Source organism: Plasmodium sp. gorilla clade G2 (genome assembly GCF_900097015.1).
Source record: "Plasmodium sp. gorilla clade G2 genome assembly, chromosome: 6".
In the NCBI taxonomy this organism is placed as follows: Eukaryota; Apicomplexa; class Aconoidasida; order Haemosporida; family Plasmodiidae; genus Plasmodium; species Plasmodium adleri (nom. inval.).
The window spans coordinates 302,501-330,000 of NC_041698.1; the positions used below are offsets into that span (position 1 = coordinate 302,501).

The 27,500-nt window shown below is 18.9% G+C and overlaps 6 protein-coding genes across 6 annotated transcripts; 5 read left to right on the forward strand and 1 right to left on the reverse strand.

Moving 5' to 3' along the window:
- Positions 1 to 956: 956 nt before the first annotated feature.
- PADL01_0607400 (citrate synthase-like protein, putative) lies at positions 957 to 2,616 on the forward strand (the record flags this gene model as incomplete). Its single annotated transcript, XM_028680800.1, has 2 exons — positions 957 to 1,176; positions 1,427 to 2,616. The coding sequence occupies 2 exons, from the start codon at positions 957 to 959 to the stop codon at positions 2,614 to 2,616; spliced, it is 1,410 nt and encodes a 469-aa protein (XP_028537241.1).
- Positions 2,617 to 4,034: 1,418 nt separating this feature from the next.
- Positions 4,035 to 7,037, forward strand: PADL01_0607500 (conserved Plasmodium protein, unknown function; the record flags this gene model as incomplete). The annotated part of the gene is given in 3 exon segments (XM_028680801.1): positions 4,035 to 5,918; positions 5,935 to 6,773; positions 6,902 to 7,037. The coding sequence occupies 3 exon segments, from the start codon at positions 4,035 to 4,037 to the stop codon at positions 7,035 to 7,037; spliced, it is 2,859 nt and encodes a 952-aa protein (XP_028537242.1).
- Positions 7,038 to 7,434: 397 nt separating this feature from the next.
- On the reverse strand, positions 7,435 to 9,270 carry PADL01_0607600 (mitochondrial cardiolipin synthase, putative; the record flags this gene model as incomplete). The annotated part of the gene is made up of 1 exon (XM_028680802.1): positions 7,435 to 9,270. One exon carries the CDS (start codon positions 9,268 to 9,270, stop codon positions 7,435 to 7,437), a length of 1,836 nt encoding a protein of 611 aa, XP_028537243.1.
- Positions 9,271 to 10,297: 1,027 nt separating this feature from the next.
- PADL01_0607700 (conserved Plasmodium protein, unknown function) lies at positions 10,298 to 14,796 on the forward strand (the record flags this gene model as incomplete). Its single annotated transcript, XM_028680803.1, has 10 exons — positions 10,298 to 10,393; positions 10,553 to 10,661; positions 10,819 to 10,914; positions 11,124 to 11,276; positions 11,362 to 11,461; positions 11,625 to 11,772; positions 11,878 to 12,013; positions 12,144 to 12,310; positions 12,478 to 12,756; positions 12,877 to 14,796. 10 exons carry the CDS (start codon positions 10,298 to 10,300, stop codon positions 14,794 to 14,796), a joined length of 3,204 nt encoding a protein of 1,067 aa, XP_028537244.1.
- A 637-nt stretch (positions 14,797 to 15,433) lies between these two features.
- Positions 15,434 to 19,405, forward strand: PADL01_0607800 (hypothetical protein; the record flags this gene model as incomplete). Its single annotated transcript, XM_028680805.1, has 2 exons — positions 15,434 to 18,709; positions 18,890 to 19,405. 2 exons carry the CDS (start codon positions 15,434 to 15,436, stop codon positions 19,403 to 19,405), a joined length of 3,792 nt encoding a protein of 1,263 aa, XP_028537245.1.
- A 1,626-nt stretch (positions 19,406 to 21,031) lies between these two features.
- On the forward strand, positions 21,032 to 26,968 carry PADL01_0607900 (conserved Plasmodium protein, unknown function; the record flags this gene model as incomplete). The annotated part of the gene is made up of 3 exons (XM_028680806.1): positions 21,032 to 21,344; positions 21,441 to 26,794; positions 26,903 to 26,968. The coding sequence occupies 3 exons, from the start codon at positions 21,032 to 21,034 to the stop codon at positions 26,966 to 26,968; spliced, it is 5,733 nt and encodes a 1,910-aa protein (XP_028537246.1).
- Positions 26,969 to 27,500: the final 532 nt, after the last annotated feature.

The following is a 27,500-nucleotide window of genomic DNA, read 5'->3' on the forward strand; positions in this document are numbered from 1 at the left end:
TAAAAGGAAAAATAAAAAAAAAACAACAAAAAATTAAATATATTATGTAATAATATATATATATATATATAATATAATATTTATATTTATTTATTACGTATTCATTATTTTATATATTAATACATATGAACAAAAAATTGGAATTTTTATTAAATATAAATTAAAAAAAAAAAAAAAAAAAAAAAATTTAAAGGAACATTTTTTTTATATTTAAAAATATTTTAATTATAAAAATATATTTTTTTTTTTCTTTTTTTTAAAGATATATTATATATATATATATAATATATATATGCATTTATAATATATATATATATATATATATATGTAGCAAGAAAATATGTTTATATATATATATAATATATATATATATATGTTGTAATAATCTATAATTACAAAATTAAAAATATAAAATAATTATTGAGTAATAAAATAAAAGGTAAAAAAGAAGAAGAAAAAATTAGCTCTTTGCACTATGAATTCTTAGAGGTATAAATTATTTACAAAAAAATAAAACTATAAAAAACAAAAAAAACTTAATATATATAAATATATTATATATATATAATATATTTATTTATTTTATGTATGCATTATTTTATATAAGTATATTTGAACAAAAAATTATAATTTTTATAAATATTTGAAAAATATATTTTTAAAGGAAAACCTTTTTTTTTTTTTGTTTAAAAATATATATTTTTTTAAGAATTTTTCTTTTTTTATATGAACTTATATATATATATATATTTATTTGTATATATAAATATATATCTATACACCTGTATCATTTTTTTTTTTTTTTTTGTTAAATCTATTAAAGAAAAATAGATGAAAATATAAATATTAATTCAATAATATATATATATATTTTTCATAGTTGTCTATAATTTTTTGTTTTCTCGATTTTTATCTTTTCCTCATAATTAATTATGATTATTTATTTTATTTAAATTATGATAAATTTTAATAGTAAGGTGTGTAAATTGATATTAATGAGACATAGAATAGTGCCTTTGTTTCATTTTTTAAAAAAAGATTTTCTTAAGAATGATATAAAATGTTTTTGTTATAATAGTAAGAATAAAAAATATGAAAAAATAAAAAAAGAGAAGAAGCATACGGATGTTACTTCTAGCCTTTTTCTGGAGACAGAAATTTTTTTTGAACATAAAGGTTAAAATTAAAAGGTTAAATATTTTTTATATATGTAACCATAATAAAATGAAAAATGAAAATATAACAATAAGGACATATATATATATATATATATATATATATATATATATATGTATATGTATGTATTTATATATTTATATATTTATATATTTATGTGTGTATTCCTATTCATTTGAATTTCTTTATATATATAATATTAATATGTTATATTCCTTGTATGTTTTATTTTTTTTGTATCATATTGCAGATATTTTTTACAGAGGTATTAATATTCGTGACCTTTGCACGTACGGAAATTTTGAAGAAACCATATACTTATTTCTTTATAAAAAACTTCCCAATATAAAAGAATTAGAAGAAAAAAGAAATATTTTTATGAATTCTTTAAAGTTATTAGACGAAAAAAGAATATTTGAAATGCATAATAATGTTTCAAATGGTAATTTATTAGAATTATTAAGAATTTATTTTATTCATTCTTCACAGGATAAAAATAAAAAAGGTTTTATTGATATAAATACATGTTATTATGAAATATTGGCTAGCTATTTAAAATTAATAAATCCAAAATATTCTTTAGAAAATTATAAAAATGTTAATATTGATCATAAAATATATACAAATGATTTTTTTTGTTCTTGTCTTTTTTTGAATTGTTGTTTAAAATTAAATTATATTAAAAAAAATATACAAGAAAAAAATGATAAAAGTAATATGGATAATATATATAAGAATCATCATATAAATAATTCCATACAAAGTAATGAAGCTATTTGCAAGGATCCTTCAGTTAATTATGATATATATAGTATAAAACTTATAAGCAGTGTTTTGATTATATTATGTGATAATAATATTAATGAATCAACATTTTTAATAAGAATGATAAGTAATATGTGTAAAAATTATTTTAATATATGTATATCTATGATAACATTTTATATAGATATATTTAAAGAAATAAATTTACATACATCATTACAATATTTTTTAAATTTTAAAATATATGAAAATGAAAATGAAAATGAAAATAAAAATATAATATATGATGATGATATTCCACAAAATTATTTAAATTTCTTTTTCCATAAAAATAATAATTTTAATAAAAAAAATAATATTCTCAAAAAATATATTGAAGATTATTGTAACCTAACATCACAACATAATATAAATATTTTATATAATTTTATAGATGTTGAAAATTATTTTTTAAAACATAAAAATTTATATCCAACATTATATTATTATACTTTATTAGTATTTCATATATTAAATATACCATTAGATTATTATCCATCCTTTTATTTCATATCACGATTACTTAGTTTTACAGCTCATATAAATGAACAAAAAGAAAATAATAAAATTGTAAAATATGCGGGTGTATATGTGGGAAACCCAACAAGGAAATATGTGGACATTCAAAAGAGGTAGGAGAAAAAAAGTTCGGTGTAAAAAAAATAATTAAACGGTTATATAAATAAATAAATATATATATATATATATATATATATATATGTTTATATGTTTATATGTATATTTTTTTTTTTTTTTTTTTTTTTTTTTTTTTTTTGTTATTTGTTCATATATATATTCATTTGAACTTTTTCAAATGGTCACAAATTCATTTGTTATTTATAAACATTTTCATAAAATGCTTTCATATTTTTTTTAAACATAAATATAAATATATATATATATATATATATATAACAAAACATTTTAATTAAATAAATTGTGTATGTGTATGCATATCTTTTCATTCAATATATATAAATATATAATATTTTTTTTTCTTTACACACGCTTGTCATCCATCTTCACAAACATTGTATAGACTCATACAATTTTACGTTATTTTTTTTTAAATAAATAATATGGTTTATTTATATATATATCATAAAAATATATAAAATTAAAATAACAGTTTTATCAAAAATTTCCGTTCTATTTAATAAATACAAATTATTGATTTATAAAAAAAAAAAAAAAAAAAAGACTACAAAATTTTTAACGTATATTTGGTATTTTATATATAGAAAATTTTAAATAAATAAATAAATAAATAAATAAATAAATAAATATATATATATATATATATAATCACATTTTTATGTATTACCTTTAATATATTTGATATATTATAATATAAAATTTAAAATATTTATATATATGAAAAATATATAAATGCGTTCCTTCTTATATTATATATATATATATATATATATATTCTTATATCTTGTTATGTACTTGATTATCTATATATATATACATATATATATATTATGTTTTTAATTTTTATTTTAATTTTAATTTTTTTTGGTTGTTTATTTTTTTAAACCTTGAAAATTAAAGTGGGACATCGGAAAAAAAATGTACCCTTCTTTTTCCAGCTTCTCTTAAAGATTTATATATATATATATATATATATATATATATATATATATATTTATTTTTTTTTTTTTTTTTACGTCTAACCTTAATTTTTTGTAAACTATATGAATATGTAAAAACTCTCTTGTTGACATAAAATAAATATCATGAAAAGATAGAAATATTTTGTTTACTTTAATTCTATATATATATATAATATATATATGTAAATATATATATATATATATATATATATATATTTTTTTTTTTTTTTTTGTGAGCCAATGTTTGTGGATTTCTTTTTATTTTTATTATATTAATAATATAATACACAATTTTATAATTCATTTATTTATATATCAACTTTTATATTATTATGATTTTTTTTTTTTTTTTTTTTTTTTTTTTTTTTTATTTTATTTTTTGTTCCCCTTTATTAAAATAGTTTGCTTCCTATTTTCTTATTTGAATATATAATTATGTTTAATTTTTTCAATAACTTGGAGATAGCAAAAAATAAAATTATCAATCACCTTCATAAAGAACTATTTGAAGAAAAAAATAAAGATGAATCGTATTTTATTCCAGAAGAAAGAAATATGAATTGTTGTAAGCAAACGTCAGTAGATTTATGTGTATCAAGAGAAAAAAGCCCCTCAAAAGAAAATCATATAAATGAAGAGGATATAATATATGATCATAATAATAATAATAATATAATAGATAGTATCAAAAGAGAAACACTTATTCAAAGCAATCCACTTGAAGAAGAAAAGAAAGACATAATAACTAACATTTTAATAAAAAAGGATAAAATAGAAAAAAATAAACAATATGATATGATACCTTTAAATGATAATCAAAATGTATTTATAGATTTTGAGTGTAATCAGAACGATGCTTCAAATGAAGAAATGTATTATGATAAGATAAAAATAAGAACCCATGAAAAAATATGTAATAATACTTTTGAAGATTATAAAAATGAAGAGAATGATAAATGTGTAAGTAATAATAATAATAATATATATTATGATAATAAAAAATGTGATAATCTTCATTTTAATACACCCAACTGTTATACTAATAAAAATGAATTTGCCTTATTGGAAAAAAAACAAAATTACGTTGATTCTTTATTAATATCAAAAAATAAAAAAAATTATATTAAAAAAAAAGAAAATTTAAACGATAACATATTATCATATTGTGTTATAAATAAAGATGGAGAAAATGAAATGAACGGTTCGATTTTTGAACCCATCATAGGTGTAATAAAAAATGAAGAAGAAAAAAAAGAAGAAAGTTCCATCCAATATCATAATCAAAATGAAATAAAAAAAAATAATCAAAAAGATGTATCAGTAGAAACTGAATTTTATATGAATGATTCTCTTTTAGATAGTCTTGAAAAAGTGTTAATAAAAAATGTAAGTTTAAATTTTGGAAGGGAAGATTATATCAATTTATTTGAAGATATAGTGACCTCAACAAGAGATGTAAAGGGGGGTAATGATAAAAAAGAAATTAACATAAAGGAAAAGAATCTCTACAATAATAAATATAATAATAATGATGGTTGTTCAGATGTTTGTGAGAAGGACAAAAAAAAAAATGATGAAATAAAAAAAAATGAACATTTAGATATGTTATCAAAATTACTTATGAGTGATATGAAAAGCCTTTTTACAGATACCATTTACTGCTATTCAGATTTGAATAAAATAAATAATTTTAATAATATGATAGATAAATATATAGAAGAAATAAAAACATTAAAGAAAAAAGAAAAAATATTAAACGATATAAACGAAAGACAAACATATCAATTACTACAACTATCTGGACAAATATCACATATAAAAACTGAGCAAGATATTTCTCATGATATATTGAATGATGATATTAGATTAAGTGAAAAATATGAATATATGGAAAAAGAAATTAAAAAATTAGAAAAAGAAAATGAAAATCTACAAAATCTTTTAAAAGACAAAATGACATATATGAAACAAAATTTCCAATTAAAATGTTATATACAAAATATGCAAGAAGATATAAAAAATAAAAACTTCTTATACACAAAAATTAATGAACAAAAACATCAACTTGAAAACAAATTAATAAAATATTATGAATATATACAAATTATAAAGGAAGATCTATATGGATATAAAAAATTACTTTATGATATAAAAATAAATGAAAACAACCTAGTCAATAGATTTAAAATGTTTTTAAGAAATCATAAAAATTGGTATCATGTGAAATATTATAAACGTGGGAAGGGAAGTGACGCATGGCATATGCAAACAAAAAGAAAAAAAAAAAAAAAAAAAAAAAAAAAAAAATATGCACAATTGGAAATTTAGTCATTTAAAGGGGGAAAATATAAAAACTGTAAAATTATTAAAAGAGATAGATAATGATATGACACATGAAAATTATGATGATAATATGTTACATGATAATAATGATGATGATAATATGTTACATGATAATAATGATGATAATATGCTACATAATAATAATAATGGTGATCATAATATGTTACATGATAATAATGATGATCATAATATGTTACATAATAACAATAATGATGATAATATGTTACATAATAATAATAATGATGATAATATGTTACATAATAATAATGATGATACTATTAATGTGATCCATGAGAAAGCATCATCAAACCATCATGTATTATCATGTAAGACCCAAAAAAATACGACCATTAAAAACATATCAAATTATAATCTTACTAAAAATTGTTTACAAGAAGAACTAATAAACAAAATTAATTATTATAAGTATCAATTAGATGAATATAAATCTATATATATGAAAAATAAAAATAATGCTCATAGTCAATTGAGGGAAACAAAAAAATTACTTTCATATGAAATTAAAAAAAATAAAATGATTGAGAAAAAATATGAGCATCTTTCAAATAAATTTCAAGACATATATACTACATTTAATGACGAAAAACATAAAATTAATAATAATAATAATAATAAAAATGATGATAATAAAAATCCTTGTGAAAAGGATGCTATGCCAACACAAGAACTTTTGAATGAAATAAATCTTCTAACGGAAGAAATCAAAAAATTTAAAGAAGACCAAATATTGTTACAACAAGATGTAAATAATAAGAGTAAAATTATATCTCATTTAATAAAAAAACACGCTCTCAGTGAGGAGCATTTTAGGTAATAAAAATAAAAAAATGAAAATATATACATAATATAAATAAATAAATATATAAATATACATATATATATATATATATATATATATATATATATATATATATATGTGTCTGTATTTTTTTTTATAGGTTAGACAAAAGTTTCAACATTTTTAACAACAAATTGACTTATGATGAAATGAAAAAAGTTATGGAAGAGACATTAATTGAAAACATTCGATTGAGAACTGATTTAATGACTCTTGCCAAAAGTATAAATAAATAAATAAATACATAAAAATAAAAATAAAATATAACTAATATGTTGTATTTTATTTATTATTTATTATTTTTTTGTCACCAATAAATATATAATTGTTAATAAATTTAAAATTTTTTTTTTTTTTTTTTTGTACAAATTTACAATTTTGTGGTATCAATTAATTTTTATGTATTAATTATATATACATATATATATATGTCATGTTGTGATGACATTTTCATGATATACTTTTATATTTTGTATTTTACATTTTATGTTTCTTAATATACATTTGTTATTTTTTATTTTATATTATTTATTTTGTATCATGTCACTTCTGTTTTTTTTTTATTTTTATTTTTATTTTTTTTTTTATTTTATTTTTTTTTTTTTTTTTCTTTTTTTTTTTTTTGTATGCATGTTAAACACCCCACATCATGTTTAAAGATATATTTTGTATACAGTTGTCATTTAAATACTTACTTATGATAGCTTTTCTAAGTATAGTTTTTTTGCTATTATTAGACAATCCATCGAAAATATTTCTACCTGATAATTTTCCAAGATGATATGCACAATAGCTCATAAATATTTGAAAAAAATTTCTATTAATTAATTGAGATAATGTTATTTGAATAGAATCGTTAATAACTTTATTTTGATGTTCTTTTATAAATTGATCACAAATTTTTTTATCAAATATGGATATCATAACTTCAAGATTTCTTCTTGATGAAAATCGATCCCAATTATATGATCCGATAGAGCACCATAAATTATCTACTACTAGATTTTTTGCATGACAATGTTTTTTTTGAAAAAAATAGAAATTCATTGATCCTTTATTTTTTCTTTCTTTTTTTTTTTTTTTTTCATAATTATTATAATATTTATCAAATATTATTGGATATCTAATAAAACTTTTATGTAAATTTATATAATTTGATATTATATTATTATATTCTAATAAAGCTTTTTTTTTCATATCAATTCTTTTTAATATCTTTTTCATCATATAATAAGTAGCTGGCACATCGCCAAATACATCTGAATTTCCAGAAAATAAAAATGAAATATTAACACCTTTATATAAAGCTGAAAATAAGGCTCTTCTTAAAAATCCTGGTGGTAAAAAATAACTTGTTGTTATATAAATATTATTTGTAGCTCCATTTCTTATAATATAATCAAATGTTGATTGAATAGATCTAATTTTTCTTAAAACATTAGATTCTAAAACTTGAACATAACAAGAATTTTCATCTTGATATTTTTTCTGATCTTCTATAGATTCTCTACTTATTAAACTTTTAGACATTTTTAAAGAATCAATAAATACATCAGCTAAATCTTTAACAGCTGGTCCTTTTATTTTTATATGTAAATCATAATATTCTAAACATTTCTTTTTTTTATTTATATCCTTATTAACATCATCATAAATAACACTTTTGTTAACATCATTATTAAAATTATTAATCATGTTTTTATTATTTCCTTCTTCGTTTTTATTATTTCCTTCTTCGTTTTTATCATTACATTTTTTTTTTTTTAATATATCATCCGAATCTTCTCTTGTATCCTCTTCTTTCTCATCTCCTTCTTCGTAGTCATAAATTACTTCACTTGGAAATACATTTTCAGCAACATTCATTGAACCACAGTAAGCAGTATTATCTACAATTAATATCTTTCTGTGATCACGAAAAAATATAGGTAACATATTAAAAAATGAATTTAAAAATGTATTAAAAAATATTACATGTACACCATATTCTTTTAATTCTTGTACCCATTTATTTTTCATTTTTAAACTTCCTATATAATCAATTAATAAAATAACATCACATCCTCTTTTAGAAGCCTTACATAAACTATTAACTACTTCTTCTGCAAGCTTAGAATCATCAAAAATATAAGATTCTAACCATACACGTTTTTTTCCTTTATTAATTGAATTCAATATATCACGAAAGGCTAATGTACCTTCATTATATATTTTTATTTTATTTCCTTCAGATATTTTTCCATATTTCTTAGCATTATTTTTCAAAATTATTTTCCATCTTTCTTTTATTTTATCTCTTTCTTCTTTATTTTCTATATTTAATTCATTTACATTTTTATCAACTAAAGCATCAAAATCTATTTCATCGCTTTCTTCTTTCTTTTGTTTTTCTTCACTTTCTTTTCTTCGTTTCCTTATATCGATGACTTTTTTATGTATTGCCTCTCTTACTTTATTAACAATTCTCATGTATAAAAAGAATAAATCATATGTGTTATATAAAAAAAAAAAAAAAAAATTAATTACTCCATATTTTTAAAAAATAATAATATAAAATTGTTCATACAATATATATATATATATATATATATATATGAGGAATAAAAAAAGAAATAAATATATGAAATATCAAATTAAGAGATACAAATAAATCAACTATATATATATATTTTTACATAAACAAATGGAATAACGGAAATATAATCATTTTGTATATGATTATCAAAATATAATAACTCATAAAATAAAACAAAAATATATATTTTTTTTTTTTTTTTTTTATAATTTCACGTTGTTTCCTTTATGGAACTGTTTTTAAAAAGAAATAAGAATATCACAATAAGATATATTAAAAGAAATATTTATAATATATACAATATTATATTTATGAGAATAAAAAGAATTATATATTTGTAATCTCTATATTATAATTATTTTATAAATTTATAATACATATGTATATTTTATATTTTTATATATATATATTTTTTTTTTTTTTTTTCCTCAAAAGATAGGCAACGCGCATAAAAAATTATGCTATATATATATATATATATATAATATATATATATTTAATAAAATAGAGAGTGCATTATATATATTATATATAAACATTTCTTAAAAATATAGATTATTTATATAAAATTAGTTAATAAAAATATATTATATTTATATATCATATTTATTATTTATATTTCAACTTGTTCTTTTAAATAAATAAATATATATATATATATATATATATATATAAGTATAATATTTATAGACGCATATAATATTTACAATATGTAATGTCTAAAAAATGAGACATTTTTCTTTTTCAATTTCTAAGGAAATAAAATATAAAGTGTATATTTTAATGATACAATATTATATCGAAATGAACAAATAAACGAAAGCCTTTTACATAATAGAAACATATAACAGCATATAATTCATAAAAAAATATATATATATATATATTTATTTATTTTTATTTATTTGTATTTTTTTCAAAATGAAATTATTCTTTTTATTTTTCATGTTTCTTATAAAATGTACCACCTCAATTTATGATGACAATTTTATATTTACATTCAAAAACGCGAAAAAAGTAAGAACAGAAAGAAAGATATCACCATGAAAATATAAATATGTGTAAATATGTATATGTATTTTTTAAAATCTATATATTCTTTAAATATATATATATATATATATATATATGTGCCTAGAAAAAAGTATAAAAAAAATAAAACATTTTAAATTGTAGATAAATACAATCAAAAATAACGTCACAAAATACGAAGTAGAATTAAACTTAATCTTCAATGTCAAAAAAAGTGGAAAGGAATTTTTTTTAGTTTCTTTAATACCTGCTCGTAATTTATCTTTTCTCTTTATATAATTAAATTGTTATGTAGCAACATAAAGGATATATCTATATTTTTTTTTTTTTTTTTAATATATATATATATATATATATATTTTTTTTTTTCTTTTTGATAATTTGTATGTGTGTGTATATAATTATGTAAGACAATTTACAAATATTACAATTTAAAAAAGAAGAGACCAATGAAATAAATGAAAACGTGGAAATTAAACTTAACACCACACAAATGAAAGATAAAGGCATGAAAATTAAAATAAAAAATAAATAAATAAATATAATAAAACAAAAAAAATGTAGTACAATATAATAACATAAAAATATATATTTTTTGCCAAATGATTGTCAATTATATTATGTATATATCTACATATTATATTTAAATAGTATGTAGTACCATTTTAATATTTTATTATTATTGCTTATTTTTTTTTTTTTTTGTGTATTTAAGACTCATGTGATTATGTCATAACAGCTAAAATGTACTTATTAAAATTAACTAAAGATGAATTAAAGAAATTTAAAATATATCATTATCCTTTTGAAAATAAAGAGAATACAAAAAATGTTCCACCTGAATATGAATACTCAGAAAAATCTTTAAGTAATTAATTAATTCATTTATTATTTTATAATATTCTTAATGTTTTTCTTCTTATATGTATATGAATATATTTTATTTTTAAAAGAAACTTTTTTTCCTTCTATACCAACTATATATCCTTCCACTTATATTTTAAAGATCTCTGTGGAGATATCAAAGGAGGGGTTAAATTCGGAGGGCATATGGTTCAAAAAAATAAATGAATAAATAAACAAATAAATAAATAAATAAATAAATAAATAAATAAATGATGAAAAATATATGCATAAAAAGAGTATCCAAAATGTTAAAATGAACACATATATGTATATATATATATATATATATATAATGCATATATTTTTTTAGGATATTTTCTATTGCTGAAAAAAATGATTCAAGTTCAGAGAAACAAAAATGTACTATATATTCTGATCAGCTAGCTGAAATATTTCTACAAAAATCAACTTCCAATAATTTCTTCTTGCTATATTGTAACAGTACCACAAATGCAGAAGTATACATAAAATAATACAATATAATATATATATATATATATATATATAATTTATATATATTTCTTATATACAATTATAATATTTTTTTTCACCTTTTTTTTAAGATATTAAATTTAATTCCAGATATAAGAAAAAATTTTGACGTTCAATTATTTACTACCAAAAATTTTTATGGAGCTCATGAATCTATCTACAAAGTACAAATAGACTTTGATAAAATAGACACAACATTACAAGCTGGTAATTATTTAAATGAAAACATAAAATGTTAAAAAAAAAAAAAAAAAAAAAAGTACATAATAATAATTATTAAAATGTTTTACAATTATATATATATATATATATATATATATATATATGTTTTTGAAAGATAAAATAATGATTAGTATTAAACTACCAGTAGATTTATGCTATTCCAATTCTTGTTTTAATAAAAATGCTACAAATCCATGTTTAAATATCAAGTCCAATCCTTTTGATGAATGTACATATATTTTTAGAAGTTATAAATTTCTCTTGAAATCAAAACGTAATGAGGTAATATTTCTTTTTTTATATATAAATAAGGAAAAGATTTATTATTAAAAAAAAAAATTATGAAATATAAATAAATATATATATATATATATATACATATATATTTTTTTTTATTATGTTATACTCAATAGTGTACATATATTATTTTATTTGTTTTTCCCTTTTAGGTTATAACTAAAAAATTTGATGTACTTATAGAAAATATCAATAACCCTATTATTGATATCGATAGGGATAAAATGTGGGTTATTAATGTTTATACTATCGATGCCATAAATTTTGTAATTAATTCAGAACATAAGGAAATATTAGAAAGGGTATCAGATGATGTGTGCTCAAAAAATTTTATAAACAAATTTATAAATAAATATTCTGATACCATTACATGGATTGCTTCACACATGGCAATTAAGTCCACACCCCCTTTGATTTTCTTAAAAGTGGAAGTAATAAAAATAATAATGAAACAATAGAATTATTGTAATATAATATATTTTTATATTATGTAAAATATTATGTAACATACAACATATATATAAATATATATATATATTTTATTTTGATAGCCGATTAATAATTACGAATTAATAGAAAACCCACTCATTGTACAATTCAAATTACTCTTTTTGGAAGGACATATTTTCAAGAACTGTCTCATAGAAATGAAATCCATACATAGATTTACATCCGTTCTTACAAAAACAGAAAACCGATATAATATATATAATCACAAATTATTGTTACCTAATTCTAGCTTCAAACCAATTATTGATGAAGAACATAAAATAGATATTGAAAAAGGTGTAATTAAAAATAATGACATTATAGAGTTTGCAATAGATATAAAAAAATATCGAAATAATGAATACTGGTATGTTATTATAAAATGCCTAAATAATCAAAATGTATATGTAAAAGAAGCACAGTCATTATTTATTTATCCTATAGAAAATAAAAAAATATATATAAGTGATTTATATTACAGAAACAAAATTGATCAAAACAAATATATGTTTTATTTAAATATATTTGTATATGATGAAAAAGAATTAGATATAAAATTATCTTTGTCATCAATTCAAGAAAATAATAATGTACAATTAAGTGAATCATGTAATGCTTTTGTTTATACTTCTTGTTATAATCTTGTTTATCATGAATGCTCAAAAATAAAAGAACAAAAAATTATCTATCAAATTAACTCCTACAAATCAACAGATAAACATTTTACTGTTTTCTTTCCTTTAATAATTCAAAAGACTAATGAAAATTTCAACCTACAAATTGAATTAGACACCAAAAATAATCCAAGACATGTTATAAAAAAAATGAACATTAATATAGAAAATATATTATTGAAAAATTCTAATAAACCATGTATAAACCAATTAATATGGAAATTAAAAAAATATAAAAAAAAATATGAATCTCATTTATTTATTTTATTTAAAGTTGTAAATTGTCAACAAATTTATGAACCTTTTTTAGTCAGTTTTCAAAATAATGAAAATTTCTATGCCAAAACTGATCCTTTAGATAATAGTGAAAAATTTACATTTCAAAAAACATATAAACAAAAATATCCAATTGATTATGAATCTATATCACAAAAAATTTTTGAAAAAAATATCATATCAATCATTACAATTGTTCTTATTGATTACAATTTTTTATATTCATTAAAAACAGATGGAAAAAATCAATTTATGCAATTCTTAAAAAAAAATGTTTTCTTTCCTTATAACAAATTTTATGTCGTATCATATTATAATAAAGATTTGTTAATCGAATTTTATAAATATATGGACGTAGCCAATGTACGTATTGATATTGTTCAGAAGTCATCAGATATACAAAATTTAATAGGAGCATTAGAAAAAACTATTTCATTTGCTGAACAAGTAAAACATAAAGAACAAAATTATATGAATAGTGAATATAGTATTTTAGTATTAACAGATATCAAAGGAATGACAAATGTAAAGGAAAATACAAATATATATATACAAAATGATGCTGATATAGATAAAATATTTTCAAGAATTTATATTATATCTTTTGAAAAAGGCGATTATTCTAACACTGATATTTTTTATCAATCAATTCAAAAAGTAGATCATATGTACATATATAATTATAAAAAAATAAAAAAGGATAACCTATACTTCCTTTCTTTCCATAAATATGTTATTGACGAACAATTAATGTTACACTACTCAAAATCTATATTACAAGATTATATTATTTTGCACACACAAATTTATAAAACATCATGGTATTTGCTAGGAATATGTAGAAATAATATTCTAAAAAATAGTATGATCAATAGAAAATTACATATATATTATGTGGATCAACTTATAAAAACTGTTGCATATACCATATCAAAAGAAGAAACTAATACTGTATACGATAATTCATCCATATCTTCTTTTCAAGATATGTGTAACATTTTTACTCATATGCAATTATTAGGATATAAATAGGAAAATTCATAATACATCAAAAATATATATATATATATATATATATATATATATATGTTGTATGCATTGCTTAAATTATACACATTTGAAAGATATAAACATATAATATATCTATTTATGTATATGAAAGATTAAAAAAAAAAAAAAAAAAATTCTGAACATGTTCAAATGTACAGCTATTTATAGAGCGAAAAAAAAAAAAAAAAAAAAAAAAAAAACCTGAACATGTGCATACATACAACTAATTATATATAAATATATACAAACATTAAAATAATAATATAATAACTTTTTTTTTCTTCTTCTTATGTTATGTCTTATACATATTTTTTTCAATTTGACATACTATATATATATATATATATATATATATATATTTTTTCTTCATGTTACATTATAATATCTTATAAGTATTAATTATATACATGTATTAACATTTATTTTGAATGAACTTTTTAATTTTATTTATAAAGAATAAATTTATTAAATGCTTTTCTTAAATATAAGACACAGAAAGGTTCATTATTTTACCCCTTAAAATAAATAAATATATATATATATATATATATATATATATATATATATATGATGTAAAAATAGTATAATTACATATTGTGCTCTAATTTTACCACATGTCATGATTATATTTAAAAGATATGCTGAATTTGTTTGTCTATGTAAAAACAGAAATGAGGAATGCTTAATCTTAGCAAATGCTATTACCTATAAAGATAATATAAAAGAAGAAGATAAAATTGAAGGTATAGAAATTAAAAAATATAATAGTTGTCATTTTAATTTAGAAGGCAAAAAGATATGGATATTCAAAGATTTAATTGATAATATTAAATTTTATTATAAAGAAAATGAAAATATCGAAATAAATGGTATGTTTTGCTTTACTCTAACTAATTATGATAATTGTGAAGATTCTATTTTATGCATAATATTATGTTCTTATTTTTTATTGTTTTTTTCTATAAAAGAATTATCATTTTTACATTTTACCACATTAGAAAAAAAAAATTATAAGGAAAATAACATTTTTAATTGGTTTTTTATATGCATCAAGACAGAATATTTAACACCTGTGCTGTTCATACAAGATAAAAAAGATGAAATATATATGTACTTTTTACAGGAATATATTAAAAGTAAAGGAATAAGGGGATATAATAAGTGTTATTTATTCTTAAATGATTATTTAGTTTCTATAGAAAAAGTTCCTAATATAAAAACATATGATCATCTTGATTTGAAGGAGAAAGAAAGATTTGCCTCTTCGCAAGATAAAAATGACATTTTATTTGAAGATGAGAAAAAACAAAACACACAACAAGTGGATTCTTTAAAATTAACAGATGTTAATACCAAAATGGTGGAGGGTAATACACCATTTATTTTAAAAAAAAATAAAACGTATACTTTGTATAGAAAAAAAGAATATTATAACACAAAAAGAAGTGATCAGATTATGGTAATAGAAAATAATGTAAATAAAAATTCAATATATAATAAAAAAAAATATGAAGTATTTACAAGTAATCACAAAATAAATGATCCATATTCTAATATATATAATTATTATAATAACCATCATTACAGATATAATTATTTTCATCATTTAAAGTACAAACAAAAAGGCCTAAATGACGATAAAAAGAATAATATACACATAATAAAAAAAAAAAATACATTAAATACTTGTGAAATTTTAAAAGATAATTTGGATTCTTATCCATATAATATAAATAATTCTTTTGAAGGGAAAAACGAAAAAGGTATTACATTGAAGATAAAAAAAAAGAAAAGAAAAATTATATATAATAAATGGTTAAAACAAAATAATTTGGAAAAGGTGTCACCACACCATTTTATTGTAAATAATATTATAACATATAGTTTTGATGAAAAAGAAGAAAGATGTGATAAGAAAAATGAAAATTCCCTTTTTGATAATTTCAACAGTAGAATGATATGTACTTATTGTATACATTTTAATAATAAAACAAGCTATTGCGTATCCCTAATTTTAACAACAAGAAAATGTACTTTTTACATATTTAAATTATGTTTTTCATGTTATATGCTAAAATATGGATATTGTATTATTGATTTGTCAAAGGTTTGTCTAATAAAGTATGTTTTATTAGAAAAAGAGGTTAATGAATATAACACAAAGATGATTCATATAGATAATAAAATAAGAAAAAATTATTGTAATGATATGAATTGTTATAGAAATAGCACATTATATAACACAAATAGTTACAACGATATATACCAAGAAAATGAAAAGAAACTTTTGGAATATTATGATTTATCAAATGATAACATTAAAATTAGTAAGAACTATTTTATAGGTAAAAAGGTTGAAGATATTATATACACTTATAATATATCAAAAACAATGAACAAAAATATATTAGGTATAGGAACTAGTATGGGAGAGTTATATTTTTATATGTTATCATATAAAAAAGAAAAATTCGTATGTACCTTTTTAAATAAATGTTATTTCAAATTTTCTTTATTATCCTTTCTATGGTTAAAAAATGAAAGAAAGAATTTATTTTTATTTCAAGATAATTGTAATAAGATATATATTGGTGAATTAATAATAAATAATAATAATATTCCTACACAAAAGGACAATAATTATGTTATAATTTATAATTTTTTTATAAAATTAACAGGAGACGACATATTATTTTATACTATTCCTAGAGAATTTTTTTGTAAAAAGAAAAAATGCTTGTGTTATATTTTTTCTTTGGATTCTTTTTTTTTAACCTTTATATGTAGGAAAAACAAATTTTATGTACTAGTATTGAATTTGTATTTATCACCTTTTTTCAGGTACTCTCTAAATAATATAAAGTTAAATATATTTATTCATAACAATAGAATTTATCAATGTGGACACAATAAAAAAATAAAGAATAAAATAAAAAATAATATAATTAAAAATAATATTAATAATAATAATATTAATAATAATAATATTAATAATAATCATTTTGGTTATCATCAACAACAACATTATAATTATTATTATTATTATGTTTATTTTTTATCAGATCAGAAAAATATAAAATTGATCGATGTAGTAGATGTAATAAAGAAAAAAAGACATAGCCTATTGTTTTCAAACACATTTGTAGAAAAAAAAAAAAAAAATGTATATGACAATAGAATATTATTATTACAATTTGTTTTAATTCGTTTTTATTCAAACGCATACTTGTATAATAAAAAATTTTGTGATCATGCTCTTCAATTGAGAAATGTGGAAGAATTATTACAGTTTGATTGTTTATTAATAAATATGGGAATAAAATTTGGAATTATTTATATATTTAAAAAAATATTAAGTGCCTGTTTTTTTAAGAGGAATAAAATTGTTGTATTAAAAAGAAGGGTGGGCATATATCCTTATCAAAGTTCTAAACAAAATAGAAAAAAAGAAGAAAAAAAAAATTGCTTGTGTTCTTCCATACTGATATTTTATGCTATATATGAAACATCTATAATAACTAAAATGAGTATCAAATTAATAAGGCAAAAAATACATCACGTTTTTATTCATCCTCAATTGAAGGATATTTTATTTTTTTGGTCTAATGATAAGGGAGGAGTATTATACTATGTGTCTTTGAAAAAGGAGAAGGAACAAATTAAGAGTGAGAAAAATATTTTAAAGTTGAATTTTTTATTTCAGTTAGTAAAAAATAAAAAAATGAGTATACCCATTCATTTAATTGAATGGATTACAAATATGGGGATGAATAGAATTGATGAGAAAAGAAGCAACGATATGATATCTCTTATATTATTGACAACATATTACTTTCTTATATTTGTGTTTGATAATTTGAAAGGAGAAATCATTACCATTCAAAAGATTATAAAGGTTAGAACTTAAAAATATGTACATTTAAATATGTCACCTTGACATATATATATATAAAAGTACATATTTTATATGTGCGTTAAAGTGCATTCACATTATTATATATATGAATACATATATACATATATACATATACATATATACGTTGTTATATTTTAACATTTCTATATTTTTATACAGCTAGATTTAAGGAAGGCTTTTCTTAGTAACGGCCTCATAATTGAAAGTTTAAAAATAAAAAAAAGGAAATTAACAAGAGAATTTCCAAGGGATATAAAAAATGTAGAATATAATGAAGAAGAGGACCAAAGAACGGATGAGAAAAATGAAGGTAATAATAAAGAAAATTTTAGTGATATAACTTTTGCTCTTTCAACTAATATGCATATAATACATCTATTCAGTTATAATTCTTTATATAATGACGAAAAGGTATATATAAAAACAATAAAAAGAAAAGGATTTCATAATATTTATAATAAGAAAACAAATACAGACAAGGAAAAACATATAATTTTTAATATATCATCTAATTCATTAACATATATTAAACTGCTTTCAAAAATTAATTATTATGACACTTCACCCCTATGGATAAAAGTAAAGTATCATAAGGATTTTGTGGTAAACAAAATAAAAATAAAAATAAAAATAAAAATAAAAAAAAATATATATATAAAAGCAAATGATAAATAATTATATGTTTAAAAAGAATAATATTTTATTTACATATATAATTATAAAATTATTTATTATATATATATATATAATAATGATTTGTTTTTATCAATAATAATAAAAGTGATTATTACTAAATATATTTATTAAAATAGAAAAAAAAAAAAAAAAAAAAAAAAAAAAAAATACTTACATATATATTATATTATATATATAATATATATATTATAATACTATTTATTTTTTTATTTTTTTTTTTAATTTGTATGCATGTCGTAAAAAAAAATTTGTATTCATTGAAGGAAAAAGAATTCGTTTCTTTCATACGCATATAAAATAATATATATATAATATTTAATATTTATATATATATATATTTTTTAATGATGTTATTTTATTTTATTTTATTTCATTTTATTTTTATTTTTTTTATAATTTTATTTTTATATGAAAAATATTTAAATGACAAATAAATATATTTATATATATATTTTTTTTTTTGATTTTTATACACCTATATATTTATATATATCATTATTATATATATATATTTTTTAATTTTTTAAAATAATAATTTTGATTTGTTGTTGTTTTATATATTCACAAATATATATAAATATATATAATATAATATTTGTATATATATATATATATATATATATATATATATATATATATATTTTTTTTTTTTTTTTCCTTTTTACTCCGAAATCTTCTCTTAATTTATATAAAATTTGTTTAGCAATGTTTTTTTGAATTTTTCAAAAATGTAAATATAATAAATAAATATATATATATATATATAATATAATATATATATGTGAATATTTATTTATTTTATTTTGTAATAATATTGTATATATATATATATATATATATATATATATATATATATATATTTTTATTTATCTATCCATATATAATATAATAATAATCATTATAATTATTATTATGATTGTATAGAATTTGTTCCATGAAGATTATCCGAATTTAATAGAAAATAATAAAAAGAATAGAACAGGGTTGATTGCAAGTAGAGCAGAATATTGTTATTATAAAAACATAATAGAAAGAAAAAGAATATTTGTTTTTGTGTCTATAAAAGAACAAGAAAGACAGAATATACATTATTTTAATAGTAAATATAAGAATAATTATAATAATCTAATAATAAAAAAAAAAAGGAAGAATATTTTTTTCGATAACTTAAGAAGACAGAAATATTTTTATAATATAAAAAAAACAAAAAAGGAATATTATAATAACCATATTAATAATAGAAGAAAAAAAGAAAAGAATTATAATACTATCAGTTTGACAAATGAGAAAGGAACAAGTCAACTATCATTTGATAGTGAAAAAAAAAAAAAATTGAAAGAATTAAATATAGATGAAAATAAATTCACACAATTGATTGATTTATATCGACTAGTATATGATTTTGAAAAATTGGAAACTTGTTGTAATTATAATAATAGTAATAATTTGCAAGGTCCATTATTAATAGATAATATTAATATTAGTAATACATTAATAAATTATATAAAACATAATTTATTAAATAAAAATTCACATATTGATTCGAATATTATTGATAAATATATTTTTTTAAATACTATTTTATTAAAACAAACTTTAGATAAAATGGAAAAGAAAAAAAAAAAAAATAGTTTCTTGTTACAAGGCTATTTTAAAAAATCTTTAAATTCAACAGATAACAACAACAATAATAATAATAATATTAATAATAATAATTATTATTATCCATATGATGAAAATTCTCTTGTCAAATTAAAAAATCCATACAATATAACAACTGATAATGGTAAGAAACTATTTTGTAGAAATCCTCTTGGGTTAGTTTCTTATTATCGTTGTACGGAAGGAACTGCGAATATTTTAAGTGACACTTCAGGATGTAATAGATTAGCCTATATAAAAAATTATGACCAGTCAGGTAAAAATGAATAAATAAATAAATATATATATATATATTATATATATATGTATATATTATATAATATATATTATATATTATTATTTTTTTTTTTAGACCGAGTGTGGTACTACCAGTTTGAAAGGAACGAACTCATAATTAATAAAGACCAGAGAGGGCAACAATTAAATGGAAACTATTGCATAAAATTAAGCGGGAAGTCAAATTGTTATATAGAAATCGAGTCTGATAGTTGCTTGGAACTATTAGGTGGAAATTATAGTATGAATGAAAAGAGTATACTTATAAAAAAAGAGATTTTCAAAAACCTAACAAATGATAACAATGAAGGTTTTACCTTTGAAATGTGGATAGGAATACATGAATCCCTTTTTGACAAGAAAGGAGAGAAAAAAAAAAAAAAAAAAAGTAATAAAAAAAAAAAAAAATATGTACAATCCAGTGAAGATAACGATGAAGATGACGATGATGATGAAGAAGAATATAGTAGTTATATAAATTCTAAGGGTAATAAAAAGAAATGTATATGTTTAATACAAAAGGGCAAATCATGTGAATGGAACATTTTTCTCGTTATTGATAATGAAAAAGAAGAATGTTTCTTTGTTATCAATTTTAAAGATAAGAAATATCAGTTTGATACTTTTCCTATAGCTCATTTGAAGAGTGTTTTTATAAAAAAACATTATTGGATAAACATATCGATTATATTTAATTTAACTATTGATTTAATATATGTGATATTATCAGGAGATGATAATTATTTTTTAAGAGTGATAAAAAATTCTTATTTAATATTTTATAACACTTTGTTATATCCCACAAATTTCTTTATTGATAATAATAGGCAGTTACCTTTATGTATAGGAATACAGCCCGAGGATGGTGGTGGTCATGAAAATAATATAATAGAAGAAAAGGGATATAATATTTCAAATGATAAGGGAAAAAAGAAGGATGCTAAATCCATTACAGGATTAGAAAAGGAGAAGAACCGTTATGATAATAATTATGTATACATTTCTTTTTTAATAACAGAGATACGGTTATACGTGTCTAGTCGTTCTGCTGATTTGGTTATGAAAGAAAAGAAGTCTGTTTTGATGGGTGATTTTGTTTATGGCGAGATGGGTAATAGGCAAGATAAGAAAGAGAAGAAAGAGAAGAAAAAGAAGAAGAAATATAATACAAGCTCTGACAAAGATGAAAGTGAATCATACGAAGATATTGATAATAATAATAATAATAATAGTGGTGATGATAGTTATGAACAGAGCGATAATAATATAAATAATAATTATAGTTCCAATAGTGAGAAGAAAAATGAAAACTTACATTTAAAAAAAAAAAAGTATGAAGATAATAAGATACAAATTAAATATAAGGGTTTGAAAAAACCAGTAGTTATAAATTCTCCAGATGAAAATTCAGAAAGTGACGAAATGAAGAAAATATTTGATAAGAATGGAAAAGAGCTAGGTAGCAGATCATTGGAAAAAGGCAAAAGCCGAACAAAAAACAATATTTATATTGACCATGAGAAAAGAAAAGATGAGGAGAAAGATATATTTTTTAAATACAATAATGATATTGGAGGAGAAGAAAAAAAAAACATTGCAGATCGTTGTAGTGAGTTCAATATAGAAATTGAAGAAATGAAGAAGAGGTTTAGTAAATTTAGTGATGAGATGAAAGAAAAGGAAAGAAAAAAGAATTACAAAAAGGAGGAAAAAAGAAAGGTGAATAATAATAATATTAATAATAATATTAGTAATAGTAATATTAATAATAGTAATATTAATAATAGTAAAGATTTTTTCCAGTTTGATGGGGAAAATTCAAATGATTTTACACCACATTTTTCAAATTCCAAAGGTTTGGAAGAGAAGGATTTATCAGATTCATGTGATGATGATTTTTTTGTAGGAAATAATAAAAAAAAAAAAGATGTAAATGTGTCATCTGATAGTTCGTCTGAAGTTGATGAAATAAAAAATAAAAATATAAATAAAAATATAAATAAATATACAAATAAATGTACAAATAATTATACAAATAAAAGTAAAGATGATATTATAAGTAACAACAATTTTGTTAATTTTGATGAAATAAATCCTAATGGATCTTTTTATTTCCATTTTTCCGATGAAAAGGATAAATCAAGTGGTGAGGAAAATAAAAGGAATGATGACTTTTATTTCGGAAAAGGGAAAGGGGGAAAAGATAACAACATGAAAGATGTATTTAGTAATAATAAAAAAGAAGAAATAAAATTAAAAGGTTCTACTAATATGTTTTCAGATAATACAGAAAAGGGTGATAGGTTAATATATAATAATGAAGGGGTTGATATAAATAATGGGAATAATAAAGAAAATAATAAAGAGAATAATAAAGAAAAATATATAAATTTCATTGTGAACGAATTTAAAGATAAATTCGAACATGAATTTATTGACAAGTTTGTTAATACTATTACATCCAAACTTAATTTGAGTGACAAAGAGAGAATAGAGTTAGTAGAAAATATTAAAAATAGAGGAAAGGAAAAAACAGAATTAACTTATAAATATATAGATAAAACAGAACAGTGTCAAAATGATGCTGGTTTGAATTTATTATGGGATGATGAGAAAAAGAATAATAAATATGATATAGATATAGTAAAAGAGAAATATAATGAGTTAATAAAAAAAAAAGAATATTCAGAGCAAAAGAGTTTTTATAATGAAATTAAAGAGGAACTTAAAAGGGTCAAACAAAAAACGGTTATTGAAAAAGAGATGGATGATTATATAAAACAAAACCAGTTGATGAATGAGTATTATTGTAAAAAATATAAGGAGTATAAAGATAGTGACAAAAGTTCAGAAGATATTATAGGTGATGAACATGTGAAAGATTATATAGATGGAGAAGATTATAAATATGTGAAAGAGGATTCAGGTGAGGATTACAAAATTGAAAAGGATGATTATAATAAATGTGATAAAGTTGGAGATGGGTTATATTTGAATTGGGATAATAAAAAAATCATACATGTTATTCCTAATGAACATGAAGAAACAGATGGTTATGTGGATCAGATAAATTCGGATGGTAGTAATTCTGTTGTTAATATAAAATATGAAAAAAAGTCAGACGTGAGTGATTTTACATTTAATAAGTATAAAAATGTGTTAGATGAAGAGGAGGAAGAGAACAACAAAAAAAAAAAAAATTTTAAAAAAAAAAATAAAATAAATGATGAAGCATTTGAAAAAAATGTATATAATAAGGAAGAAAGAAAGTATACACATAAAGATGTTTTTCCATGTAGTGAGAATGATTCGTCTATTATATATCATAAAGATGAACTTGTTTCAGAATATTCAAATGCTATTATATCAAAAGAGGATGATAGTAATGAAAGAAGTTATTATGATGAGACATATGATAAAATGAATAAAGAAGAAGAAATGAATGTAGGAAAGAAATATTATAAATATATTTGTCCTTTAACTCCTTATGAAATATATATTATAGAGAAATTTTATAAGCATGGAATAAAAGAAGAATTAAAAGAATTTAGAAATAAAAATTATATGTCATGTAATAATAATAAAAATAATATTATGAATAATATTAATAATAATAATAATAATAGTAATAGTATGTCAAGAAATCCAATAAATATAACATATATTAAATATAAAATATGCTTAATGAAATCTTTGCTTAATATTAGTTTAAAGTATATTCAAGAGAAAAAATATACAAAGGCATTAAAAGTATGTATACGTAATAGTGATTATATAAAAAATTTTGTTAGAAGCTATTGTATTTTAAAATATAAGAAATTAAAAGATAATCATAAATATGTTGATTTTTATTTAAATTTGGATAGTTTAGAAATAACTATGGATGAATTAAAAAATGTATTAAAAACGAATGTAAGGAATATAACAATATGTAAAATTTTATTAATGATAAATGAATATAAACATTATAGATATATTGAGAATTCATCACTTATATTAATATTATATTCTATATTATGTCGTATTGTAGTAAATACAAAGTTATTACAATATGTTTTAAAGAAATTTATAAAACGTTTGTTTGTTCGAGGATGTTTATTTTATGTTCAAAAGATGTGTGAATTTTATTTTTTGTTATTTCCTTATGAAGATAAAGGGAAATATGAATCTTTTAAAACGAAAGGTATAAAAAAAGAAAATTTATTACAAGATAATAATAAAATGTTATTGAACCAGATATATGAGCTTTCAAAAAACAATTTTCTTATATATTCCACATGTTATAAGAGTCATAAATTTGCTCAAATAAATAATTATCAATTAAATTTTGAAAAATGTATATCATATTTTTCTCCTGAGTGGGGATATTATATATACACGACAAGTAATTTTAATATTTTTTCTTCAACAGTAAAATTTAATGGTTTTTTAAAAAGTTCGTCCATAGACTTTTCATTAATATCAGAGGAGAAGTATGAATCATTGTTTGATGACCCTTCGATGGTTATTCGATATGATGTAAATAATGACGAGAAAAAAATGTTTTGTAATAATATGTTGAAGGGGGGTGATCAAAAATCGGTGCCTTATGTGGGTGACGAGTTATTGATAGAAAATAAGGATAATATTAAAAATGATGGTGATGATAAAAATGATGGTGATATTAAAAATGATGGTGATGATAAAAATGATGGTGATGATAAAAATGATGGTGATATTAAAAATGATGGTGATATTAAAAATGATGGTGATAATATTAAAAATGATGGTGATAATAAAAATGATGATACTTTTAAAAATGGTGATACTTTTAAAAATGATGATACTTTTAAAAATGATGATACTTTTAAAAATGATGGTGATGACAATTTAGAATGTGACCCGTTAAACTTTGAAAATCGTAATGATTCTATTGTTTTGCATGGTAGTAGTATAGAAGATGGGAATAAACTTTTATCATCAGAACCGATTTCTTCAAATAAAATAAAACGTGCAGTAGAAGATATATCATCTAAGAATGATTGTTTATATACATATTTATTAAATTATGAAAAAAAAAAAAGAAATTATTACATTATCGATGAAAATTTAAAACGTATTCAATTTAGTAGGAACAAAACTAATTACCATTTAGAAACGTTTTATGAGCTTCATAATGATGATAAAAATAATGAAAATAATAATAGAAGAAATAAATTAGAAGATAATGTTATGAGTAAAATTAATCGTGATGCATATTTAAATTCATCAAAATATGCATATAAAAATACTCAACTATTAGGAAGTTGCCCATATTGTAAACATGCTTTTAATTTTTTTACAAGAACATGTAACATATGTCAAAGATATGTTCATATATGTTATTATCTTTTTATTTATTGTACTTATAAATACCACTGCGAGTTGTGTGATGCAACATATTCAGAAAAGGTAAAAATCAATGGACACATTTTCATGTGGTTATATATATATATATATTATATATATTGATATATTCATATATATATTATTTTTTTTTTTTTTTTTTTTTCTTTGCAGTGCCTCGATAAGTTCAAAAATGGTTTCACGTGCTTTTATTGTGGTCTCTTTTTTATCAAAAGATGAAATTACAAAATATTAAGTTTTCTATATTTTTCACCTATTTGTTTTTTTAATTTAACAGGCAGGTTAAAGATCTTGTATTATATTTATTTTTTTTTTTTATCATTTTATTATTAATCCGTTTTGTGTCTTAATCATATAGAAAAAAAGTTACAAGTTTTTTTTATATGTACATGTTGATATTTTTTTATTTAATGTGTAAATATGCTCATTTTTTTTTTTTTTTTTTTTTTTTTTTTTTTTTGTATTCTTATATTTTTAATCACATACATATATATATATATATATATATATATAATATTTATATATATGATAGTTTTCTTTTTTTTATGTACATTGTTTAAAAACTTATATATGATGTAACATTAAACTTTTAGCATATTTTTTTAATTAATAGATTTGGTTAATAAAAAATTTTCATGTTCTCTTTACAAAAAAACAGAAAAGAAAAAAAAAAAAAAGGAAAAAAAAAAAAAAAAAAAAAAAAAAAAAAATGCTATTTTTAATTTTTAAAATTATATATCCTAAACATTGT